At 51.4% G+C, this 24,842-nt stretch overlaps 1 protein-coding gene across 9 annotated transcripts in view; it reads right to left on the bottom strand.

The window, feature by feature from the left end:
• Positions 1 to 24,842, bottom strand: part of pard3bb (par-3 family cell polarity regulator beta b) — a 359,080-nt gene that overhangs the window by 156,380 nt on the left and 177,858 nt on the right. For all 9 annotated transcript variants that reach the window (XM_042320041.1, XM_042320039.1, XM_042320042.1 and 6 more), the window contains one exon: positions 2,651 to 2,839. In XM_042320041.1, coding sequence (XP_042175975.1) covers positions 2,651 to 2,839 — 189 coding nt within the window. The remainder of the gene's footprint in view (positions 1 to 2,650; positions 2,840 to 24,842) is intronic.

Raw genomic sequence — 24,842 nt, 5'->3', positions numbered from 1 at the left:
GTGACCAATAACATCTGCTAACCATGTGACCAATAACATCTGCTAACCATGTGACCAATAACATCTGCTAACCATGTGACCAATAACATCTGCTAACCATGTGACCATTAACATCTGCTAACCATGTGACCATTAACATCTGCTAACCATGTGACCAATAACATCTGCTAACCATGTGACCAATAACATCTGCTAACCATGTGACCAATAACATCTGCTAACCATGTGACCAATAACATCTGCTAACCATGTGACCAATAACATTGTATTTGATCTGTTTTGAATGAAAGAAACCTCAGATCTCCTTCCCTTATCAGCCTGGCCACTAGCCTCTCCTCACGACACACAGTAGGGCTGACGAGAACAGCTCGGTATGACCGGAAAAATACAGCCCTGAACATATAGCCTATGTAGCTATCTGATCTGTACATTGTAGCCTACGTAGCTATCTGATCTGTACATTGTAGCCTACGTAGCTATCTGAGCTGTACATTATAGCCTACGTAGGTAACTGTACATTATAGACTGCGTAGCTATCTGATCTGTACATTATAACCTACGTAGCTATCTGGGCTGTACATTATAGCTTACGTAGGTATCTGTACATTATAGCCTACGTAGCTATCTGGGCTGTACATTATAGCCTACGTAGGTATCTGTACATTATAACCTACGCAGCTATCTGATCTGTACATTATAGCCTACGTAGGTATCTGTACATTATAACCTACATAGGTATCTGTACATTATAACCTATGTAGCTATCTGATCTGTACATTATAGCTTACGTAGATATCTGATCTGTACATTGTAGCCTACGTAGCTATATGATCTGTACATTGTAGCCTATGTAGCTATCTGATCTGTACATTGTAGCCTACGTAGCTATCTGATCTGTACATTGTAGCCTACGTAGCTATCTGATCTGTACATTGTAGCCTACGTAGCTATATGATCTGTACATTGTAGCCTACGTAGCTATATGATCTGTACATTTATAGCCTACGTAGGTAACTGTACATTATAGGCTGCGTAGCTATCTGATCTGTACATTATAACCTACGTAGCTATCTGGGCTGTACATTATAGCTTACGTAGGTATCTGTACATTATAGCCTACGTAGCTATCTGGGCTCTACATTATAGCTTACGTAGGTATCTGTACATTATAACCTACGTAGGTATCTGATCTGTACATTATAACCTACGTAGGTATCTGATCTGAACATTATAACCTACGTAGGTATCTGATCTGAACATTATAACCTATGTAGCTATCTGGGATGTACATTATAGCTTACGTAGGTATCTGTACATTATAGCCTACGTAGCTATCTGGGCTGTACATTATAGCTTATGTAGGTATCTGACATTATAACCTACGCAGCTATCTGATCTGTACATTATAGCCTACGTAACTATCTGGGCTGTACATTATAGCTTACGTAGGTATCTGTACATTATAACCTACATAGGTATCTGTACATTATAACCTATGTACGGGATGCGTGGGATAAAGAGCAGCAGTATTTGGACAAAATCACGATCTCCCAGGAGTTACGCCTTGATCACACCGACAGTGGCATTGCATTTTGGGAAACCAGAAGTAAATACATGTCCAATTAAACACTGCGTTTGTCCTCGTAGCGTTGCAGAGACAGCTGAAGTGCGTTCTGGGTGGGTCGCGTACGTTGAATTTATCCAACGTGTGCGTCAAACTGTAGGCTGTAGACGGCTGGACAGAAATGGTAGCAGAAGGTGAATGTAGAACTTTTGTTGCACACATAACCAGAAGCTGCTAGGTAAACATTACGCGCAAATGACGCCGTTGGTGTGATCAAGACGTTATCAACGTTCACATTTTTGGAAGGGGAGGGGGACATTTGACCGTTAACTTGTAAAAAGAGAGAGAGGATGGAGCTCCTGGAGATGTGTGCAACAAAAGTTCAACATTCACCGTCTGCTACCATTTCTGTCTGATCCACGAGCATGTTCTCTTCTCATGTACAGAGCCAGAACCTAATCCAGCAGCTGACCAGGTGAGCAAGACTTCAGTCCTGAGTTAACTGAGATTAGCAGCCGTCTAGATGAGCAAGACTTTAGTCCTGGGCTAACTGAGATTAGCAGCCGTCTAGATGAGCAAGACTTTAGTCCTGGGCTAACTGAGATTAGCAGCCGTCTAGATGAGCAAGACTTTAGTCCTGAGTTAACTGAGATTAGCAGCCGTCTAGATGAGCAATACTTTAGTCCTGAGTTAACTGAGATTAGCAGCCGTCTAGATGAGCAATACTTTAGTCCAGAGTTAACTGAGATTAGCAGTTGACCAGATGAGCAAGACTTTAGTCCTGGGCTGAGATTAGCAGCCGTCTAGATGAGCAAGACTTTAGTCCTGGGCTAACTAAGATTAGCAGCCGTCTAGATGAGCAAGACTTTAGTCCTGGGCTAACTGAGATTAGCAGCCGTCTAGATGAGCAAGACTTTAGTCCTGGGATAACTGAGATTAGCAGCCGTCTAGATGAGCAAGACTTTAGTCCTGGGCTAACTGAGATTAGCAGCCGTCTAGATGAGCAAGACTTTAGTCCTGGGCTAACTGAGATAAGCAGCCGTCTAGATGACAATGAACAGTCGAAGACAGTCCCCACGGTAATACCTTGTACGCAGCTCCACCATGGATGATGGACTTGATGAAGATGCCCAGGTCTTCTCCTGTCTCCCTGGACTTGTTGCCCTTCAGGCTGATGCCTAGACCAGCGGACCCTGTGTCATTCAGAGGAACCTCAAACATCAGCTGCTCCTTCCCTTCCTCAGACAGCAGGACAGCACGTGCCTCCTCCTCCTTCTGAGAGAGAGAGAGAGAGGGGGGAGGCACAGGTTATAGATCAATTCACCTGGTAATTAATACTAATAATCATAATATTAATAATGATTAATGTATGTTTATGTAGCTTCAAGGGACTCACAATAAAGAAAATAAACAAGAAAAATAACAGAACAGAGTACAAAAGAGAGGGGGAGAGACAGGGAGGGGGAGAAGAGAGAGGGAGGGGAGAGAGGGTGAGAGAGAAATGGGGAGGGGAGAAAGAACAGGACAGGGAGAGAGAGGGTGAGAGAGAGAAGGGGGGAGGGGGAAGAGGGGGGAGAGAGGGGGGTAGATTACTATGTGGGAGTAGAGAGAGGGGGAGAGGGGGGAGAGCAGCAGCAGGGGGAGAGCAGCAGAGGGGGGGCAGAGAGAGAGGGCAACAGCAGCAGAGGGGGGGGAGACAGAGGGGGGAGAGAGCAGCACAGGAGGGGGGAGAGAGAGAGAGGGGGGAGAGAGAGAGGGGGAGAGAGCAGCAGGGGGGGAGCAGCAGAGATATAGCAGAGGGGGGAGAGAGATTTATTTAGCATATAGCATATAGGGGGAGGGACTTGTATATATATATATACCCATAGTAGTATATATACATCTGCTTAGTGGCAGATTGGGTCATTTACAGATTATTGAGAGAGAGATATTATAAAAAGGGACCATTTATTTTTTAAACACATTTTGTTTGGAAAGAGAGAGAGGGGAGGGGAGAGAGAGAGAGGGGGGGAAGAGAAAGATCTCATTAGGGGGGGAAGGGTCTATAAAATGAGGGGGATTTTTTAAACAGATTTTGTTCTGGAAAGGGGGAGAGAAGAGAGAAAAACAGAGGGAAAGAAATGAGAAGAGAAATGTCCACAGATGAAAACAGGGGGGGTCATGCCAGGGAAACGGAGCGGTAATGAGAGAGAGGGAGCCACTACTCTGCTCTGAGGGACAATTACCATATATATATAGAGGGGGGAGGGATATATATATATATATATATATATGTATAGGGGGAGTATATATATATAGGGAGGGGGATTAGAGAGGGGGATTATAGAGGGGGAGATATATAGATATAGGGGGGATAGAGAGAGAGAGGGGGAGAGAGAGATAGAGGGGGGAGGGAGAGAGAGGGGGATATATAGATATAGAGGGGAGAGAGGGAGAGGGGGAGAGAGAGAGATATGGGGGGAGAGAGAGAGAGGGGGAGAGGAGAGAGAGGAGGGGGAGAGAGAGAGAGGGGAGGGGGAGAGAGAGAGGGGGAGAGAGAGAGAGAGAGAGGGGGGAGAGAGGGGGGGAGAGAGGGGGAGAGAGAGGGGGGAAAGAGGGGGAGAGAGGGGGGAGAGAGAGAGAGGGGGAGAGAGAGAGAGGGGGAGAGGGAGAGAGAGAGAGAGGGAGAGAGAGGAGAGAGAGGGGGGAGAGAGAGAGAGAGAGAGAGAGGGGGAGAGAGAGAGAGGGGGAGAGAGAGAGAGGGGGAGAGAGGGGGAGAGAGGGAGGGAGAGAGAGAGAGGGAGGGAGAGAGAGAGGGGGAGAGAGAGAGAGAGAGAGGGAGAGAGAGGGGGAGAGAGAAGAGAGGGGGAGAGGGGGAGAGAGAGAGAGAGAGAGGGAGAGAGAGAGAGAGAGAGAGAGAGAGAGAGGGGGGGAGAGAGGGAGAGGGAGAGAGAGAGAGGGAGGGGGGAGATAGAGAGAGCATATATATATAGCATATATATATATATATAGATAGAGATAGAGAGAGGGGGGAGAGATATATATATATATATAGGGGGAGCATATATAGATAGATGCATAGATATAGAGAGAGAGAGAGAGAGGGGGAGAGATAGAGAGAGATAGAGGGGGAGAGAGAGGGGGAGAGAGGGGCATAGAGAGAGAGAGGGGGGGAGAGAGAGATAGGAGGGAGAGATAGATATAGATAGGGGGGAGAGATATATATATATAGAGAGAGAGAGAGATGAGAGAGATATATATATATATAGAGAGAGAGGGGGAGATAGAGAGGGGGAGAGAGAGAGAGAGGGGGAGAGAGAGAGAGAGAGAGATATATTATATATAGATGCATATATAGATATATAGAGGGGGAGATATATATAGAGATATAGAGGCATAGAGAGAGAGGGGGAGAGAGAGAGAGGAGGGGGGAGAGAGGGGGGGGAGAGAGAGAGGGACGGTTTAATAAAATCAAATATTTAATAAAAAACTGTGATGTTAATTGACGGGGCTGTTGTTTCTCCATTCTAATGTGCCTCTGTGTCTCCAGCTGGGCAGAGCATTAGACACAGCAGGCCCATAAGCACTGTGATAAACCCTGGATAAACACTGTGGAGAGAAACAGATCAACATCACGCTCTACGCTGAGACATGGACTGGAAAGCTGCCTGGTGGCAGTGGGGACCTGAAGGACAGACGATCATCTACAAGACAGAGCTGCTGAGACCATGTGACAATAACCAAAGACTTGACTGAGTTGTAAGGCTGAAAGACTGGCAGCCACCACTGGTACGGAGGTCCTCAGGTAAGGGGCTGTATAGGGGCTGTATAGGGGCTGTATAGGGGGCTGTATAGGGGCTGTGTAGGGGCTGTATAGGGGCTGTATAGGGGCTGTATAGGGGCTGTATAGGGCTGTATAGGGGCTGTATAGGGGCGTATAGGGGCTGTATAGGGGCTGTATAGGGGCTGTATAGGGGCTGTATAGGGGCTGTATAGGGGCTGTATAGGGGCTGTATAGGGGCTGTGTAGGGCTGTATAGGGGCTGTATAAGGGGCTGTATAGGGGCTGTATAGGGGCTGTATAGGGGCTGTATAGGGGCTGTATTAGGGGCTGTATAGGGGCTGTATAGGGGCTGTATAGGGGGGCTGTATAGGGGCTGTATAGGGGCTGTATTAGGGCTGTATAGGGGCTGTATAGGGGGCTGTATAAGGGGCTGTATAAGGGGCTGTATAGGGGCTGTATAGGGGCTGTATAAGGGCTGTATAGGGGCTGTATAGGGGCTGTATAGGGGCTGTATAGGGGCTGTATAGGGGCTGTATAGGGGCTGTATAGGGGCTGTATAGGGGCTGTATAGGGGCTGTGTAGGGGGCTGTATAGGGGCTGTATAGGGGCTGTATAGGGGCTGTGTAGGGGCTGTGTAGGGGCTGTATAGGGGCTGTGTAGGGGCTGTATAGGGCTGTATAGGGGCTGTATAGGGGCTGTGTAGGGGATGTATAGGGGCTGTATAGGGGCTGTATAGGGGCTGTGTAGGGGATGTATAGGGGCTGTATAGGGGCTGTATAGGGGCTGTATAGGGGCTGTATAGGGGCTGTAAAAGGGGCTGTATAGGGGCTGTATAGGGGCTGTATAGGGGCTGTATAGGGGCTGTATAGGGGCTGTATAGGGGCTGTATAGGGGGGCTGTATAGGGGCTGTATAGGGGCTGTATGAGGGGGCTGTATAGGGGCTGTATAGGGGCTGTATAGGGGCTGTATAGGGGCTGGGGCTGTATAAGGGGCTGTATAGGGGCTGTATAGGGGCTGTATAGGGGCTGTATAGGGGCTGTATAAGGGGCTGTATAAGGGGCTGTATAAGGGGCTGTATAGGGGCTGTATAGGGGCTGTATAGGGGCTGTATAGGGGCTGTATAGGGGCTGTAAAGGGGGCTGTATAGGGGCTGTATAGGGGCTGTATAAGGGGCTGTATAGGGGCTGTATAGGGGCTGTATAGGGGCTGTATAGGGGCTGTATAGGGGGGCTGTATAGGGGCTGTATAAGGGGCTGTATAGGGGCTGTATAGGGAGCTGTATAGGGCTGTATAGGGCTGTATAGGGGGCTGTATAGGGGCTGTATAAGGGGCTGTATAGGGGCTGTATAAGGGGCTGTATAGGGGCTGTATAAAGGGGCTGTATAAGGGGCTGTTTAGGGGCTGTATAGGGGCTGTATAGGGGCTGTATAGGGGCTGTATAGGGGCTGTATAGGGGCTGTATAGGGGCTGTATAGGGGCTGTATAGGGGCTGTATAGGGGCTGTGTAGGGGCTGTATAGGGGCTGTGTAGGGGCTGTATAGGGGCTGTGTAGGGGCTGTATAGGGGGCTGTGTAGGGGCTGTATAGGGGGGAGCTGTGTAGGGGCTGTGTAGGGGCTGTGTAGGGGCTGTGTAGGGGCTGTATAGGGGCTGTATAGGGGCTGTGTAGGGGCTGTGTAGGGGCTGTGTAGGGGCTGTGTAGGGGCTGTATAGACCCACTGGCTGTATAGGGGCTGTGTAGGGGCTGTATAGGGGCTGTGTAGGGGCTGTATAGGGGCTGTGTAGGGGCTGTATAGGGGCTGTATAGGGGCTGTGTAGGGGCTGTATAGGGGCTGTGTAGGGGCTGTATAGGGGCTGTATAGGGGCTGTGTAGGGGCTGTATAGGGGCTGTATAGGGGCTGTGTAGGGGCTGTATAGGGGCTGTGTAGGGGCTGTATAGGGGCTGTATAGGGGCTGTGTAGGGGCTGTGTAGGGGCTGTGTAGGGGCTGTGTAGGGGCTGTGGAAGGGGCTGTGTAGGGGCTGTATAGGGGCTGTATAGGGGCTGTATAGGGGCTGTATAGGGGCTGTATAGGGGCTGTATAGGGGCTGTATAGGGGATGTATAGGGGCTTTATAGGGGCTGTGTAGGGGCTGTATAGGGGCTGTGTAGGGGCTGTATAGGGGCTGTGTAGGGGCTGTATAGGGGCTGTGTAGGGGCTGTGTAGGGGCTGTGTAGGGGCTGTGTAGGGGCTGTATAGGGGCTGTGTAGGGGCTGTATAGGGGCTGTGTAGGGGCTGTATAGGGGCTGTGTAGGGGCTGTATAGGGCTGTGTAGGGGCTGTATAGGGGCTGTGTAGGGGCTGTGTAGGGGCTGTGTAGGGGCTGTGTAGGGGCTGTGTAGGGGCTGTGTAGGGGCTGTGTAGGGGCTGTGTAGGGGCTGTGTAGGGGCTGTATAGGGGCTGTGTAGGGGCTGTGTAGGGGCCGTGTAGGGGCCGTGTAGGGCCGTGTAGGGGCCGTGTCATAGGGGCCGTGTAGGGGCGTGTAGGGGCCGTGTAGGGGCCGTGTAGGGGCCGTGTAGGGGCCGTGTAGGGGCCGTGTAGGGGCCGTGTAGGGGGCCGTGTAGGGGCCCGTGTATAAGGGATCCCCGTGTAGGGGCCGTGTAGGGGGCCGTGTAGGGGCCGTGTAGGGGCCGTGTAGGGGCCGTGTAGGGGCGTGTAGGGGCCGTGTAGGGGCCGTGTAGGGGCCGTGTAGGGGAGCGTATAGGGGATGTGTAGGGGCCGTATAGGGCTGTATAGGGACCGTATAGGGGCCGATGTAGGGACCGTATAGGGGCTGTGTAGGGGCTGTGTAGGGGCTGTGTAGGGGCTGTGTAGGGGCTGTATAGGGGCTGTGTAGGGGCTGTGTAGGGGCTGTGTAGGGGCTGTATAGGGCTGTATAGGGGCTGTGTAGGGGCTGTATAGGGGCTGTGTAGGGGCTGTGTAGGGGCTGTATAGGGGCTGTGTAGGGGCTGTATAGGGGCTGAAAGACTGGCACACACCACTGGTACGGAGGTCCTCAGATCCTCCTGATAGGGCTGTATAGGGGCTGTATAGGGGCTGTATAGGGGCCGTATAGGGGCTGTATAGGGGCTGTATAGGGCTGTATAGGGGCTGTATAGGGGCTGTATAGGGGCTGTATAGGGCTGTATAGGGGCCGTATAGGGGCCGTATAGGGGCCGTATAGGGGCTGTATAGGGGCCGTATAGGGGCATGTATAGGGGGACGTATAGGGCTGTATAGGGGCTGTATAGGGCTGTATAGGGGCTGTATAGGGGCTGTATAGGGGCCGTATAAGGGCCGTATAGGGGCCGTATAGGGGCAAATAGGGCGTATAAAGGGGCGTATAGGGCCGTATAGGGCCGTATAGGGCTGTATAGGGGCTGTATAGGGGCTGTATAGGGCTGTGTAGGGGCTGTGTAGGGGCTGTATAGGGGCTGTGTAGGGGCTGTGTAGGGGCTGTATAGGGGCTGTATAGGGGCTGTATAGGGGCTGTATAGGGCTGTATAGGGGCTGTGTAGGGGCTGTATAGGGGCTGTGTAGGGGCTGTGTAGGGGCTGTGTAGGGGCTGTGTAGGGGCTGTATAGGGGCTGAAAGACTGGCACACACCACTGGTACGGAGGTCCTCAGATCCTACTGATAGGGCTGTATAGGGGCTGTATAGGGGTATGTATAGGGCTGTATAGGGGCGTATAGGGGCTGTATAGGGGCGTATAGGGGCTGTATAGGGCCGTATAGGGGCTGTATAGGGGCTGTATAGGGCTGTATAGGGCTGTATAGGGCTGTATAGGGCTGTGTAGGGGCTGTATAGGGCTGTATAGGGCTGTGTAGGGGCTGTGTAGGGGCTGTATAGGGGCTGTATAGGGCTATAGGGCTGTATAGGGCTGTATAGGGGCTGTATAGGGCTGTATAGGGCTGTGTAGGGGCTGTATAGGGCTGTATAGGGGCTGTGTAGGGCTGTATAGGGGCCGTATAGGGGCTGTTTAGGGCCGTATAGGGGCTGTATAGGGGGCTGTATAGGGGCCGTATAGGGCTGTATAGGGGATGTATAGGGCTGTATAGGGGCCGTATAGGGGGCAGTATAGGGGGCTGTATAGGGGCCGTATAGGGCTGTATAGGGGATGTATAGGGCTGTATAGGGGCTGTATAGGGGCTGTATAGGGGCTGTATAAGGGTCTGTATAAGGGGCTGTATAGGGGCTGTGTAGGGGCTATGTAGGGGCTGTATAGGGGCTGTATAGGTCTGTATAAGGGGCTGTGTAGGGGCTGTATAGGGGCTGTATAAGGGGCTGTATAGGGGCTGTATAGGGGCTGTATAAGGGGCTGTATAGGGATGTATAGGGGCTTTATAGGGGCTGTATAGGGGCTGTATAGGGGCTGTATAGGGGCTGTATAGGGGCTGTGTAGGGGCTGTATAGGGGCTGTGTAGGGGCTGTGTAGGGGCTGTGTAGGGGCTGTGTAGGGGCTGTATAGGGGCTGTGTAGGGGCTGTATAGGGGCTGTGTAGGGGCTGTATAGGGGCTGTGTAGGGGCTGTGTAGGGGCTGTATAGGGCTGTGTAGGGGCTGTATAGGGGCTGTGTAGGGGCTGTATAGGGCTGTGTAGGGGGTAGGGGCTGTGTAGGGGCTGTGTAGGGGCTGTGTAGGGAGCTGTGTAGGGGCTGTATAGGGGCTGTGTAGGGGCTGTATAGGGGCTGTATAGGGGCTGTATAGGGGCTGTATAGGGGCTGTGTAGGGGCTGTATAGGGGCTGTGTAGGGGCTGTGTAGGGGCTGTGTAGGGGCCGTGTAGGGGCCGTGTAGGGGCGTGTAGGGGCCGTGTAGGGAGCCGTGTAGGGGCCGTGTAGGGGCTGTGTAGGGGCCCGTGTAGGGGCCGTGTAGGGGCCGTGTAGGAGGCCCGTGTAGGGGCCGTGTAGGGGCCGTGTAGGGGCGTGTAGGGGCGTGTAGGGGCCGTGTAAGGGGCGTGTAGGGGCCGTGTAGGGGATGTGTAGGGGCCGTGTAGGGACCGTGTAGTGGCTGTGTAGGGGCTGTATAGGGGCTGTGTAGGGGCTGTGTAGGGGCTGTGTAGGGGCTGTGTAGGGGCTGTATAGGGGCTGTATAGGGGCTGTAGGGGCTGTATAGGGCTGTATAGGGGCTGTATAGGGGCTGTGTAGGGGCTGTATAGGGGCTGTATAGGGGCTGTGTAGGGGCTGTGTAGGGGCTGTATAGGGGCTGTGTAGGGGCTGTATAGGGGCTGAAAGACTGGCACACACCACTGGTACGGAGGTCCCTCAGATCCTCCTGATAGGGCTGTATAGGGGCTGTATAGGGGCTGTATAGGGGCCGTATAGGGGCTGTATAGGGGCTGTATAGGGCTGTATAGGGGCTGTATAGGGGCTGTATAGGGCTGTATAGGGGCCGTATAGGGGCCGTATAGGGGCTGTATAGGGGCTGTATAGGGGCTGTATAGGGGCTGTATAGGGGCCTGTATAGGGGCTGTATAGGGGCTGTATAGGGCTGTATAGGGGCTGTATAGGGGCTGTATAGGGGCCGTATAAGGGCCGTATAGGGCCGTATAGGGGCCAAATATAGGGCGTATAGGGGCGTATAGGGCCGTATAGGGCGTATAGGGCTGTATAGGGGCTGTATAGGGGCTGTATAGGGGCTGTATAGGGGCTGTATAGGGGCTGTGTAGGGGCTGTATAGGGGCTGTATAGGGGCTGTATAGGGGCTGTATAGGGCTGTATAGGGCTGCTAGGGCTGTATAGGGGCTGTATAGGGGCTGTGTAGGGGCTGTGTAGGGGCTGTGTAGGGGCTGTGTAGGGGCTGTATAGGGGCTGTATAGGGGCTGAAGGGACTGGCACACACCACTGGTACGGAGGTCCTCAGATCCTACTGATAGGGCTGTATAGGGGCTGTATAGGGGCTGTATAGGGCTGTATAGGGGCCGTATAGGGGCTGTATAGGGCTGTATAGGGGCTGTATAGGGCTGTATAGGGGCTGTATAGGGGCTGTATAGGGGCTGTATAGGGCTGTATAGGGCTGTATAGGGCTGTATAGGGCTGTGTAGGGGCTGTATAGGGCTGTATAGGGCTGTGTAGGGGCTGTGTAGGGGCTGTGTAGGGGCTGTATAGGGGCTGTATAGGGCTATATAGGGCTGTATAGGGCTGTATAGGGCTGTATAGGGCTGTATAGGGCTGTGTAGGGGCTGTATAGGGGCTGTATAGGGGCTGTGTAGGGCTGTATAGGGGCTGTATAGGGCTGTTTAGGGGCCGTATAGGGGCTGTATAGGGGCTGTATAGGGGCTGTATAGGGCTGTATAGGGGATGTATAGGGCTGTATAGGGGCTGTATAGGGGCTGTATAGGGGCTGTATAGGGGCCGTATAGGGCTGTATAGGGGATGTATAGGGGCTGTGTAGGGGCTGTATAGGGGCTGTATAGGGGCTGTATAGGGGCTGTGTAAGGGGCTGTATAGGGGCTGTATAAGGGGCTGTATTAGGGGCTGTGTAGGGGCTGTGTAGGGGCTGTGTAGGGGCTGTGTAGGGGCTGTATAAGTCTGTATAAGGGGCTGTATAGGGGCTGTATAAGGGGCTGTATAGGGGCTGTATAGGCCTGTATAAGGGGCTGTATAGGGGCTGTATAAGGGGCTGTATAAGGGGCTGTATAAGGGGGCTGTATAGGGTCTGTATAAGGGGCTGTATAGGGGCTGTATAAGGGGCTGTATAAGGGGCTGTATAGGTCTGTATAAGGGGCTGTATAGGGGGCTGTATAAGGGGCTGTATAAGGGGCTGTATAGGGGCTGTATAAGGGGCTGTCTAAGGGGCTGTATAGGGGGCTGTATAAGGGGCTGTATAAGGGGCTGTATAAGGGGCTGTATAGGGGCTGTATAAGGGGCTGTATAGGGGCTGTATAAGGGGGCTGTGTAAGGGGCTGTATAGGGGCTGTATAAGGGGCTGTATAAGGGGCTGTATAGGTCTGTATAAGGGGCTGTATAGGTCTGTATAAGGGGCTGTATAAGGGGCTGTATAGGGGCTGTATAAGGGCTGTATAGGTCTGTATAAGGGGCTGTATAGGGGCTGTATAGGGGCTGTATAAGGGGCTGTATAGGGGCTGTATAGGTCTGTATAAGGGGCTGTATAGGGGCTGTATAAGGGGCTGTATAAGGGGCTGTATAAGGGGCTGTATAGGGGGCTGTATAGGGGGCTGTATAGGGGCTGTATAGGGGCTGTATAGGGGCTGTATAAGGGGCTGTATAGGTCTGTATAGGGGGCTGTATAGGGGCTGTATAGGGGCTGTATAGGGGCTGTATAAGGGGCTGTATAGGTCTGTATAAGGGGCTGTATAGGGGCCGTATAGGGGCGTATAGGGGCCGTATAGGGGCGTATAGGGGCTGTATAGGGGGCTGTATAGGGGCCGTATAGGGGCTGTATAGGGGCCGTATAGGGGCGTATAGGGGCGTATAGGGCCGTATAGGGGCGTATAGGGCTGTATAGGGGCTGTATAGGGGCTGTATAGGGGCTGTATAGGGCTGTGTAGGGGCTGTATAGGGGCTGTGTAGGGGCTGTGTAGGGGCTGTGTAGGGGCTGTATAGGGGCTGTATAGGGGCTGTATAGGGGCTGTATAGGGCTGTATAGGGGCTGTGTAGGGGCTGTGTAGGGGCTGTGTAGGGGCTGTGTAGGGGCTGTGTAGGGGCTGTATAGGGGCTGTATAGGGGCTGAAAGACTGGCACACACCACTGGTACGGAGGGTCCTCAGATCCTCCTGATAGGGCTGTATAGGGGCTGTATAGGGGCTGTATAGGGCTGTATAGGGGCTGTATAGGGCTGTATAGGGCTGTATAGGGCTGTGTAGGGGGCTGTATATGGGCTGTATAGGGCTGTATAGGGCTGTGTAGGGGCTGTGTAGGGGCTGTATAGGGGCTGTATAGGGCTGTATAGGGCTGTATAGGGGCTGTATAGGGCTGTATAGGGCTGTGTAGGGGCTGTATAGGGCTGTATAGGGCTGTGTAGGGCTGTATAGGGGCCGTATAGGGCTGTTTAGGGGCTGTATAGGGGCTGTATAGGGGCTGTATAGGGGCCGTATAGGGGATGTATAGGGCTGTATAGGGGCTGTATAAGGGGCAGTATAGGGGCTGTATAGGGGCCGTATAGGGCTGTATAGGGGCTGTGTAGGGGCTGTATAGGGGCTGTATAGGGCTGTATAGGGGCTGTATAGGTCTGTATAAGGGGCTGTATAGGGGCTGTGTAGGGGCTATGTAGGGGCTGTATAGGGGCTGTATAGGGCTGTATAGGGGCTGTATAGGGCTGTATAGGTCTGTATAAGGGGGCTGTGTAGGGGCTGTATAGGTCTGTATAAGGGGCTGTATAGGGGCTGTGTAGGGGCTGTGTAGGGGCTGTGTAGGGGCTGTATAGGGGCTGTATAGGGGCTGTATAGGGGCTGTATAGGGCTGTATAGGGGCTGTATAGGGGCTGTATAGGGCTGTATAGGGGGCTGTATAGGTCTGTATAAGGGGGCTGTATAGGAGCTGTGTAGGGGCTATGTAGGGGCTGTATAGGGGCTGTATAGGGCTGTATAGGGGCTGTATAGGTCTGTATAGGGGCTGTGTAGGGGCTGTATAGGTCTGTATAAGGGGCTGTATAGGGGCTGTGTAGGGGCTGTGTAGGGGCTGTGTAGGGGCTGTATAGGGGCTGTATAGGGCTGTGTAGGGGCTGTGTAGGGGCTGTGTAGGGGCTGTATAGGGGCTGTGTAGGGGCTGTGTAGGGGCTGTATAGGGGCTGTATAGGGGCTGTATAGGGCTGTATAGGGGCTGTGTAGGGGCTGTATAGGGGGCTGTGTAGGGGCTGTGTAGGGGCTGTGTAGGGGCTGTGTAGGGGCTGTGTAGGGGCTGTGTAGGGGCTGTGTAGGGGCTGTATAGGGGCTGTATAGGGGCTGTATAGGGGCTGTATAGGGGCTGTGTAGGGGCTGTGTAGGGGCTGTGTAGGGGCTGTGTAGGGGCTGTGTAGGGGCTGTGTAGGGGCTGTGTAGGGGCTGTATAGGGGCTGTATAGGGGCTGAAAGACTGGCACACACCACTGGTACGGAGGTCCTCAGATCCTCCTGATAGGGCTGTATAGGGGCTGTATAGGGGCTGTATAGGGCTGTATAGGGGCCGTATAGGGGCCGTATAGGGGCGTATAGGGGCTGTATAGGGCCGTATAGGGGCTGTATAGGGGCTGTATAGGGGCTGTATAGGGCTGTATAGGGCTGTATAGGGCTGTATAGGGCTGTGTATGGGCTGTATAGGGCTGTATAGGGCTGTGTAGGGGCTGTGTAGGGGCTGTATAGGGGCTGTATAGGGCTATATAGGGCTGTATAGGGGCTGTATAGGGCTGTATAGGGCTGTGTAGGGGCTGTATAGGGCTGTATAGGGGCGTATAGGGCTGTTTAGGGGCCGTATAGGGGCCGTATAGGGGCCGTATAGGGGATGTATAGGGCTGTATAGGGGCCTGTATAGGGGCAGTATAGGGGCTGTATAGGGGCCGTATAGGGCTGTATAGGGGCTGTGTAGGGGCTGTATAGGGGCTGTATAGGGGCTGTATAGGGCTGTATAGGGGCTGTATAGGGGCTGTATAGGTCTGTATAAGGGGCTGTATAGGGGCTGTGTAGGGGCTATGTAGGGGCTGTATAGGGGCTGTATAGGGGCTGTATAGGGCTGTATAGGTCTGTATAAGGGGCTGTGTAGGGGCTGTATAGGTCTGTATAAGGGGCTGTATAGGGGCTGTGTAGGGGCTGTGTAGGGGCTGTGTAGGGGCTGTGTAGGGGCTGTATAGGGGCTGTATAGGGGCTGTATAGGGGCTGTATAGGGGCTGTGTAGGGGCTGTGTAGGGGCTGTGTAGGGGCTGTGTAGGGGCTGTATAGGGGCTGTATAGGGCTGTATAGGGGCTGTGTAGGGGCTGTATAGGGGCTGTGTAGGGGCTGTGTAGGGGCTGTGTAGGGGCTGTGTAGGGGCTGTGTAGGGGCTGTGTAGGGGCTGTGTAGGGGCTGTATAGGGGCTGAAAGACTGGCACACACCACTGGTACGGAGGTCCTCAGATCCTCCTGATAGGGCTGTATAGGGGCTGTATAGGGGCTGTATAGGGCTGTATAGGGGCTGTATAGGGGCCGTATAGGGCCGTATAGGGCTGTATAGGGCCGTATAGGGGCTGTATAGGGGCTGTATAGGGGCTGTATAGGGGCTGTATAGGGCTGTATAGGGCTGTATAGGGCTGTATAGGGCTGTGTAGGGGCTGTATATGGGCTGTATAGGGCTGTATAGGGCTGTGTAGGGGCTGTGTAGGGGCTGTATAGGGGCTGTATAGGGCTATATAGGGCTGTATAGGGGCTGTATAGGGCTGTATAGGGCTGTGTAGGGGCTGTATAGGGCTGTATAGGGCTGTGTAGGGCTGTATAGGGGCCGTATAGGGCTGTTTAGGGGCCGTATAGGGGCTGTATAGGGGCTGTATAGGGGGCGTATAGGGGATGTATAGGGCTGTATAGGGGCGTATAGGGGCAGTATAGGGGCTGTATAGGGGCCGTATAGGGCTGTATAGGGGCTGTGTAGGGGCTGTATAGGGGCTGTATAGGGGCTGTATAGGGGCTGTATAGGGCTGTATAGGGGCTGTATAGGGGCTGTATAGGTCTGTATAAGGGGCTGTATAGGGGCTGTGTAGGGGCTATGTAGGGGCTGTATAGGGGCTGTATAGGGGCTGTATAGGGGCTGTATAGGGCTGTATAGGTCTGTATAAGGGGCTGTGTAGGGGCTGTATAGGTCTGTATAAGGGGCTGTATAGGGGCTGTGTAGGGGCTGTATAGGGGCTGTATAGGGGCTGTATAGGGGCTGTGTAGGGGCTGTGTAGGGGCTGTGTAGGGGCTGTGTAGGGGCTGTATAGGGGCTGTATAGGGCTGTGTAGGGGCTGTGTAGGGGCTGTGTAGGGGCTGTATAGGGGCTGTATAGGGGCTGTATAGGGTCTGTATAAGGGGCTGTATAGGGGCTGTATAAGGGGCTGTATAGGGGCTGTATAAGGGGCTGTATTAGGGGCTGTGTAGGGGCTGTGTAGGGGCTGTGTAGGGGCTGTGTAGGGGCTGTGTAGGGGCTGTGTAGGGGCTGTATAGGGGCTGTATAAGTCTGTATAAGGGGCTGTATAGGGGCTGTATAAGGGGCTGTATAGGGGCTGTATAAGGGGCTGTATAGGTCTGTATAAGGGGCTGTATAGGGGCTGTATAAGGGGCTGTATAAGGGGCTGTATAAGGGGCTGTATAGGTCTGTATAAGGGGCTGTATAGGGGCTGTATAAGGGGCTGTATAGGGGCTGTATAAGGGGCTGTATAAGGGGCTGTATAAGGGGCTGTATAGGGGCTGTATAAGGGGCTGTATAGGTCTAAGGGGCTGTATAGGGGCTGTATAAGGGGCTGTATAAGGGGCTGTATAGGGGCTGTATAAGGGGCTGTGTAGGGGCTGTATAAGGGGCTGTATAGGTCTGTATAAGGGGCTGTATAGGGGCTGTATAAGGGGCTGTATAAGGGGCTGTATAGGTCTGTATAAGGGGCTGTATAGGTCTGTATAAGGGGCTGTATAGGGGCTGTATAAGGGGCTGTATAAGGGGGCTGTATAAGGGGCTGTATAGGGGCTGTATAAGGGGCTGTATAGGTCTGTATAAGGGGCTGTATAGGGGCTGTATAAGGGGCTGTATAGGGGCTGTATAAGGGGCTGTATAGGTCTGTATAAGGGGCTGTATAGGGGCTGTATAAGGGGCTGTATAAGGGGCTGTATAAGGGGCTGTATAGGGGGCTGTATAGGGGGCTGTATAAGGGGCTGTATAGGGGCTGTATAGGGGCTGTATAGGGGCTGTATAAGGGGCTGTATAGGTCTGTATAGGGGGCTGTATAGGGGCTGTATAGGGGCTGTATAAGGGGCTGTATAGGGGCTGTATAGGGGCTGTATAAGGGCTGTATAGGTCTGTATAAGGGGCTGTATAGGGGCTGTATAGGGGCTGTATAAGGGGCTGTATAGGTCTGTATAAGGGGCTGTATAGGGGCTGTATAAGGGGCTGTATAGGGGCTGTATAGGGGCTGTATAAGGGGCTGTATAAGGGGCTGTATAAGGGGCTGTATAAGGGGCTGTATAGGTCTGTATAAGGGGCTGTATAGGGGCTGTATAGGGGCTGTATAGGGGCTGTATAAGGGGCTCTATAAGGGGCTGTATAGGGGCTGTATAAGGGGCTGTATAGGGGCTGTATAAGGGGGCTGTATAGGTCTGTATAAGGGGCTGTATAAGGGGCTGTATAGGGGCTGTATAAGGGGCTGTATAGGGGCTGTATAAGGGGCTGTATAGGTCTGTATAAGGGGCTGTATAGGGCTGTATAAGGGGCTGTATAGGGGCTGTATAAGGGGCTGTATAGGTCTGTATAAGGGGCTGTATAAGGGGCTGTATAGGGGCTGTATAGGGGCTGTATAGGTCTGTATAGGGGCTGTATAGGGGCTGTATAGGGGCTGTATAAGGGGCTGTATAGGGCTGTATAAGGGGCTGTATAGGGGCTGTATAGGGGCTGTATAGGGGCTGTATAGGGGCTGTATAGGGGCTGTATAGGGGCTGTATAGGTCTGTATAGGGGCTGTATAGGGGCTGTATAGGGGCTGTATAGGGGCTGTATAGGGGCTGTATTAGGGGCTGTATAGGGGCTGTATAGGGGCTGTATAGGGGCTGTATAGGGGCTGTATAGGGGCTGTATAAGGGGCTGTATAGGGGCTGTATAAGGGGCTGTATAAGGGGCTGTATAAGGGGCTGTATAGGGGCTGTATAGGGGCTGTATAGGGGCTGTATAGGGGCTGTATAAGGGGCTGTATAGGGGCTGTATAGGGGCTGTATAGGGGCTGTATAGGGGCTGTATGGGGGCTGTATAGGGGCTGTATAGGGGCTGTATAGGGGCTGTATAGGGCTGTATAGGGCTGTATAGGGGCTGTATAGGGGCTGTATAAGGGGCTGTATAGGGGCTGTATAAGGGGCTGTATAGGGGCTGTATAAGGGGCTGTATAGGGGCTGTATAAGGGGCTGTATAGGTCTGTATAGGGGCTGCTAGGGGCTGTATAGGGGCTGTATAAGGGGCTGTATAGGGGCTGTATAGGGGCTGTATAGGGGCTGTATAGGTCTGTATAAGGGCTGTATAGGGGCTGTATAAGGGGCTGTATAAGGGGCTGTATAGGGGGCTGTATAGGGGCTGTATAGGGGCTGTATAGGGGCTGTATAGGGGCTGTATAGGGGCTGTATAGGGGCTGTATAGGTCTGTATAAGGGGCTGTATAGGTCTGTATAAGGGGCTGTATAGGGTCTGTATAAGGGGCTGTATAGGGGCTGTATAAGGGGCTGTATAGGGGCTGTGTTTCCCACTTGCTTTGGCAATATGTTTCAATAAAGATCAATGTTAACATATGTGTCCCATGCCAATAAAGCCCCTTGAATTGAACTGAGAGATAAATGTGGAAGGTAAAGAGGTCGCCTTTCAGCGGCAGACAGCTCATCTCACAGCTATGAATACTGAGTCTCCCTTGTTCCTCTGACAGACGATTAAACCCACCTGTCTGATGCCTAGGGATGATGACTGGTTCTGGGCCTCTACCCGCTGGGAGCCATCACAGCACTCAGCACAGCCTATATCACCACCTCCTACACTTCCTACCATTTACTAATCGACACCTCGACTCTACCGTCCAACCAACCTGTACAGTCTCACTCACTGCCTATCTACTTTCCACTGATCAAACCACACCTTGACAGTACAGTCTGGAGAGAGTAGAGTCTGGAGAGTACAGTCTGGAGAGAGTAGAGTCTGGAGAGAGTAGAGTCTGGAGAGTACAGTCTGGAGAGAGTACAGTCTGGAGAGTACAGTCTGGAGAGAATAGAGTCTGGAGAGAGTACAGTCTGAGAGAGTACAGTCTGGAGAGAGTAGAGTCTGGAGAGAGTAGAGTCTGGAGAGAGTAGAGTCTGGAGAGTACAGTCTGGAGAGAGTAGAGTCTGGAGAGAGTAGAGTCTGGAGAGAGTAGAGTCTGGAGAGTACAGTCTGGAGAGTCTGGAGAGAGAGTCTGGAGAGAGTACAGGAGAGAGTAGAGTCTGAGAGAGTAGAGTCTGGAGAGAGTAGAGTCTGGAGAGAGTACAGTCTGGAGAGAGTAGAGTCTGGAGAGAGTACAGTCTGGAGAGAGTAGAGTCTGGAGAGAGTAGAGTCTGGAGAGTACAGTCTGGAGAGAGTACAGTCTGGAGAGAGTACAGTCTGGAGAGAGTACAGTCTGGAGAGAGTACAGTCTGGAGAGAGTACAGTCTGGAGAGAGTAGAGTCTGGAGAGTACAGTCTGGAGAGAGTAGAGTCTGGAGAGGGCTGGGCGCGTTAGAGAGAAGAGATGGAGAGATACCTTTTCATTTTTAGTAACTGTTAAATCAAAATCTTAATTTTACACATTTACCAACGTCTTAATTTTTTTTTTCATTCAACTTTTTCACTCCGGATGCTTTATCTGGACATGGTTCTCCAGGACCTCCAACAGCCAACCAGTAGTAACATTAACATGATGCTTTATCTGGACATGGTTCTACAGGACCTCCAACAGCCAACCAGTAGTAACATTAACATGATGCTTTATCTGGACGTGGTTCTCCAGGACCTCCACCAGCCAACCAGTAGTAACATGATGCTTTATCTGGACGTGGTTCTCCAGGACCTCCACCAGCCAACCAGTAGTAACATGATGCTTTATCTGGACGTGGTTCTCCAGGACCTCCACCAGCCAACCAGTAGTAACATTAACATGATGCTTTATCTGGACGTGGTTCTCCAGGACCTCCACCAGCCAACCAGTAGTAACATTAACATGATGCTTTATCTGGACGTGGTTCTTCAGGACCTCCACCAGCCAACCAGTAGTAACATTAACATGATGCTTTATCTGGACATGGTTCTACAGGACCTCCACCAGCCAACCAGTAGTAACATTAACATGATGCTTTATCTGGACGTGGTTCTCAGGATCTCCACCAGCCAACCAGTAGTAACAGCAACATGATGCTTTATCTGGACATGGTTCTACAGGACCTCCACCAGCCAACCAGTAGTAACATTAACATGATGCTTTATCTGGACGTGGTTCTACAGGACCTCCACCAGCCAACCAGTAGTAACATTAACATGATGCTTTATCTGGACGTGGTTCTACAGGACCTCCAACAGCCAACCAGTAGTAACATTAACATGATGCTTTATCTGGACGTGGTTCTCCAGGACCTCCAACAGCCAACCAGTAGTAACATTAACATGATGCCTTCTAATTGCAGTCGCTGTACTGATAATATACAGGAGAACGATCGCCTTACGGCGAGGATAACTGTGCTACAAGCCCAGCTTCAGACGCAATTGTTAGGCAAAGGGTAATTTCAGTGTAGGAAAGGATGAAACAGCGTCTCTACTCCTCCCGTTACGGGGTCTGAGACGCCGAGCCTTCTCTAGTCTCTACTTCACCCGTTACGGGGTCTGAGACGCCGAGCCTTCTCTGGTCTCTACTCCTCCCGTTACGGGGTCTGAGATGCCGAGCCTTCTCTGGTCTCTACTCCTCCCGTTACGGGGTCTGAGATGCCGAGCCTTCTCTGGTCTCTACTCCTCCCGTTACGGGGTCTGAGACGCCGAGCCTTCTCTGGCTCTACTCCTCCCGTTACGGGGTCTGAGACGCCGAGCCTTCTCTGGTCTCTACTTCACCCGTTACGGGGTCTGAGATGCCGAGCCTTCTCTGGTCTCTACTCCTCCCGTTACCGGGTCTGAGACGCCGAAGCTTCCCACCATTAGCTCTGACAAATTGAAAACCCTAGTCAATGGCGACTCCATTACCCGCAGTATTAGACTTAAAACGAATCATCCAGCGATCATACACTGTTTACCAGGGGGCAGGGCTACCGACATTAAGGCTAATCTGAAGATGGTGCTGGCTAAAGCTAAAACTGGCGAGTGTAGAGAGTATAGAGATATTGTTATCCACGTCGGCACCAACGATGTTAGGATGAAACAGTCAGAGGTCACCAAGCACAACATAGCTTCAGCGTGTAAATCAGCTAGAAAGATGTGTCGGCATCGAGTAATTGTCTCTGGCCCCCTTCCAGTTAGGGGGAGTGATGAGCTCTACAGCAGAGTCTCAACACAATCGCTGGTTGAAAACTGTTTTCTTCCCCTCCCAAAAGATAGAATTTGTAGATAATTGGCCCTCTTTCTGGGACTCACCCACAAACAGGACCAAGCCTGACCTGCTGAGGAGTGACGGACTCCATCCTAGCTGGAGGGGTGCTCTCATCTTATCTACCAACATAGACAGGGCTCTAACTCCTCTAGCTCCACAATGAAATAGGGTGCAGGCCAGGCAGCAGGCTGTTAGCCAGCCTGCCAGCTTAGTGGTCTGCCACTAGCACAGTCAGTGTAGTCAGCTCAGCTATCACCATTGAGACCGTGTCTGTGCCTCGACCTAGGTTGGGCAAAACTAAACATGGCGGTGTTCGCCTTAGCAATCTCCCTAGAATAAAGACCTCCTCCATTCCTGCCATTATTGAAAGAGATCGTGATACCCCGCAAAAGCGGAGGTGTTGCTAACATTTACGATAGCAAATTTCAATTTACAAAAAAAAATGACGTTTTCGTCTTTTGAGCTTCTAGTCATGAAATCTATGCAGCCTACTCAATCACTTTTTATAGCTACTGTTTACAAAAGGCTTTCGGAGCCATCATCGACTCCAACATGTCTCTGGACCTACTCACTGCCACAGTCATACGCTGGACCTAGTTTTGTCCCATGGAATAAATGTTGTGGATCTCAATGTTTTTCCTCATAATCCTGGACTATCGGACCACCATTTTATTACGATTGCAATCGCAACAAATAATCTGCTCAGACCCCAACCAAGGAGCATCAAAAGTCGTGCTATAAATTCTCAGACAACACAAAGATTCCTTGATGCCCTTCCAGACTCCCTTTGCCTACCCAAGGACGTCAGAGGACAAAAATCAGTTAACCACCTAACTGAGGAACTCAATTTAACCTTGTGTAATACCCTAGATGCAGTTGCACCCCTAAAAACAAAAACATTTGTCATAAGAAACTAGCTCCCTGGTACACAGAAAATACCCGAGCTCTGAAGCAAGCTTCCAGAAAAATGGAACTGAAATGGCGCCACACCAAACTGGAAGTCTTCAGACTAGCTCGGAAGGACAGTACCGTGCAGTATCGAAGAGCCCTTACTGCTGCTACACCAAACTGGAAGTCTTCAGACTAGCTTGGAAGGACAGTACCGTGCAGTATCGAAGAGCCCTCACTGCTGCTACACCAAACTGGAAGTCTTCTGACTAGCTTGGAAGGACAGTACCGTCGAAGAGCCCTCAGCTACACCAAACTGGAAGTCCTGAAGAGCCCTTACTGCTGCTACACCAAACTGGAAGTCTTCAGACTAGCTTGGAAGGACAGTACCGTGCAGTATCGAAGAGCCCTCACTGCTGCTACACCAAACTGGAAGTCTTCAGACTAGCTTGGAAGGACAGTACCGTGCAGTACCGAAGAGCCCTCACTGCTGCTACACCAAACTGGAAGTCTTCTGACTAGCTTGGAAGGACAGTACTGTGCAGTATCGAAGAGCCCTCACTGCTGCTCCATCATCCTATTTTTCAAACTTAATTGAGAAAAACAAGAACAATCCGAAATGTATTTTCGATACTGTCGCAAAGCTAACTAAAAAGCAGCATTCCCCAAGTGAGGAAGTCAGCAGTAATAAATTCATGAACTTCTTTGAGGAAAAGATCATGATCATTAGAAAGCAAATGACTGACTCTTTAAATCTGCGTATTCCTTCAAAGCTCAGTTGTCCTGAGTCTGCACAACTCTGCCAGGACCTAGGATCAAGGGAGACACTCATGTGTTTTATCACTATATCTCTTCACACATTGATGAAAATAAACATGGTCTCTAAACATTCAAGCTGCATACTGGACCTTATTCCAACTAAACTACTGAAAGAGCTGCTTCCTGTGCTTGGCCCTCCTATGTTGAACATAATAAACGGCTCTCTATCCACCGGATGTGTACCAAACTCACTAAAAGTGGCAGTAATAAAGCCTCTCTTGAAAAAGCCAATCCTTGACCCAGAAAATGTTTCTAAAAAACTAAAATCGGCCTCTCTCATTCTCCTCAATTAATAGAAAAAAAGCTCCCAGAAGACAAACAACGAAACACTTCCCAATAAACAAAGAGATCTTCTGTTGAATCTGACAATGGGCTTTCTCCTATAGAGCTCCATTTTTATGGAATGGTCTGCCTACCCATGTGAGAGACGCAAACTCGGTCTCAACCTTTAAGTCTTTACTGAAGACTCATCTCTTCAGTAGGTCCTATGATTGAGTGTAGTCTGGTCCAGGAGTGTGAAGGTGAACGGAAAGGCACTGGAGCAACGAACCCCCCTGCTGTCTCTGCCTGGCCGGTTCCCCTCTTTCCACTGGGATTCTCTGACTTGCTTGGGTCAGTCTGTTATATCTGGTGTAATTCTCCTGTCTTATCTGGTGTCCTGAAATGAATTTAAGTATGCTCCCTCTAATTCTCTCTCCCTCCCTCTCCCTCCCCTCTCTGAGGACCTGAGCCCTAGGACCATGCCTCAGGACTACCTGGCATGATGACTCCTTGCTGTCCCCAGTCCACCTGGTCGTGCTGCTGCTCCAGTTTCATCTGTTCTGCCTGCGGCTATGGAACCCTGACCTGTTCACCGGACGTGCTACCTGTCTCAGACCTGCTGTTTTCAACTCTCTCTCTTTCTCTCTACCGCATCTGCTGTGTCGACCTCTGAATGCTTGGCTATGAAAAGCCAGTGAAATCCTTGTGTTTATAGCTCCAACAGTGCAGTAATATCTAACAAGTAAATATATAACACAACAATACACAACACAACAATACACACAAATCTAAAGTAATGGAATGGAATTAAGAATCTATAAATATATGGACGAGCATTGTCAGAGCGACATGGCACTATGTGACACCGGCTGATGTAAAAAGGGCTTTATAAATACATTTGATTGATTGATTGATTGATTGAAAGCAGTATGCAGAAAGCATGAGAGATGAGACAGAAAGAGAGAGGAGAGACAGAGAGAGAGAGGAGAGACAGAGAGAGAGAGGAGAGAGAGAGGGGGGGAGAGAGAAAGAGAGAGGAGACAGAAAGAGAGAGGAGACAGAGAGGAGAGACAGAAAGAGAGATGAGAGACAGAAAGAGAGGAGACAGAAAGAGAGAGGAGAGACAGAAAGAGAGAGGAGAGACAGAAAGAGAGGAGAGACAGAAAGAGAGGAGACAGAGAGAGAGACAGAAAGAGATGAGAGACAGAAAGAGAGAGGAGACAGAAAGAGAGAGGAGAGACAGAGAGAGGAGACCGAAAGAGAGACAGAAAGAGAGAGGAGAGAGACAGAGAGAGGAGAGAGAGAGTCCATGGTGGGTGAAAGTGGCTATTCATCTTGACATT

The sequence above is a fragment of the Oncorhynchus tshawytscha genome, linkage group LG03, assembly GCF_018296145.1.
Source record: "Oncorhynchus tshawytscha isolate Ot180627B linkage group LG03, Otsh_v2.0, whole genome shotgun sequence".
Classification (NCBI taxonomy): domain Eukaryota; kingdom Metazoa; phylum Chordata; class Actinopteri; order Salmoniformes; family Salmonidae; genus Oncorhynchus; species Oncorhynchus tshawytscha.
The sequence above is the reverse complement of the archived record's forward strand: the minus strand, read 5'-3'. Positions and strand labels throughout refer to the sequence as shown.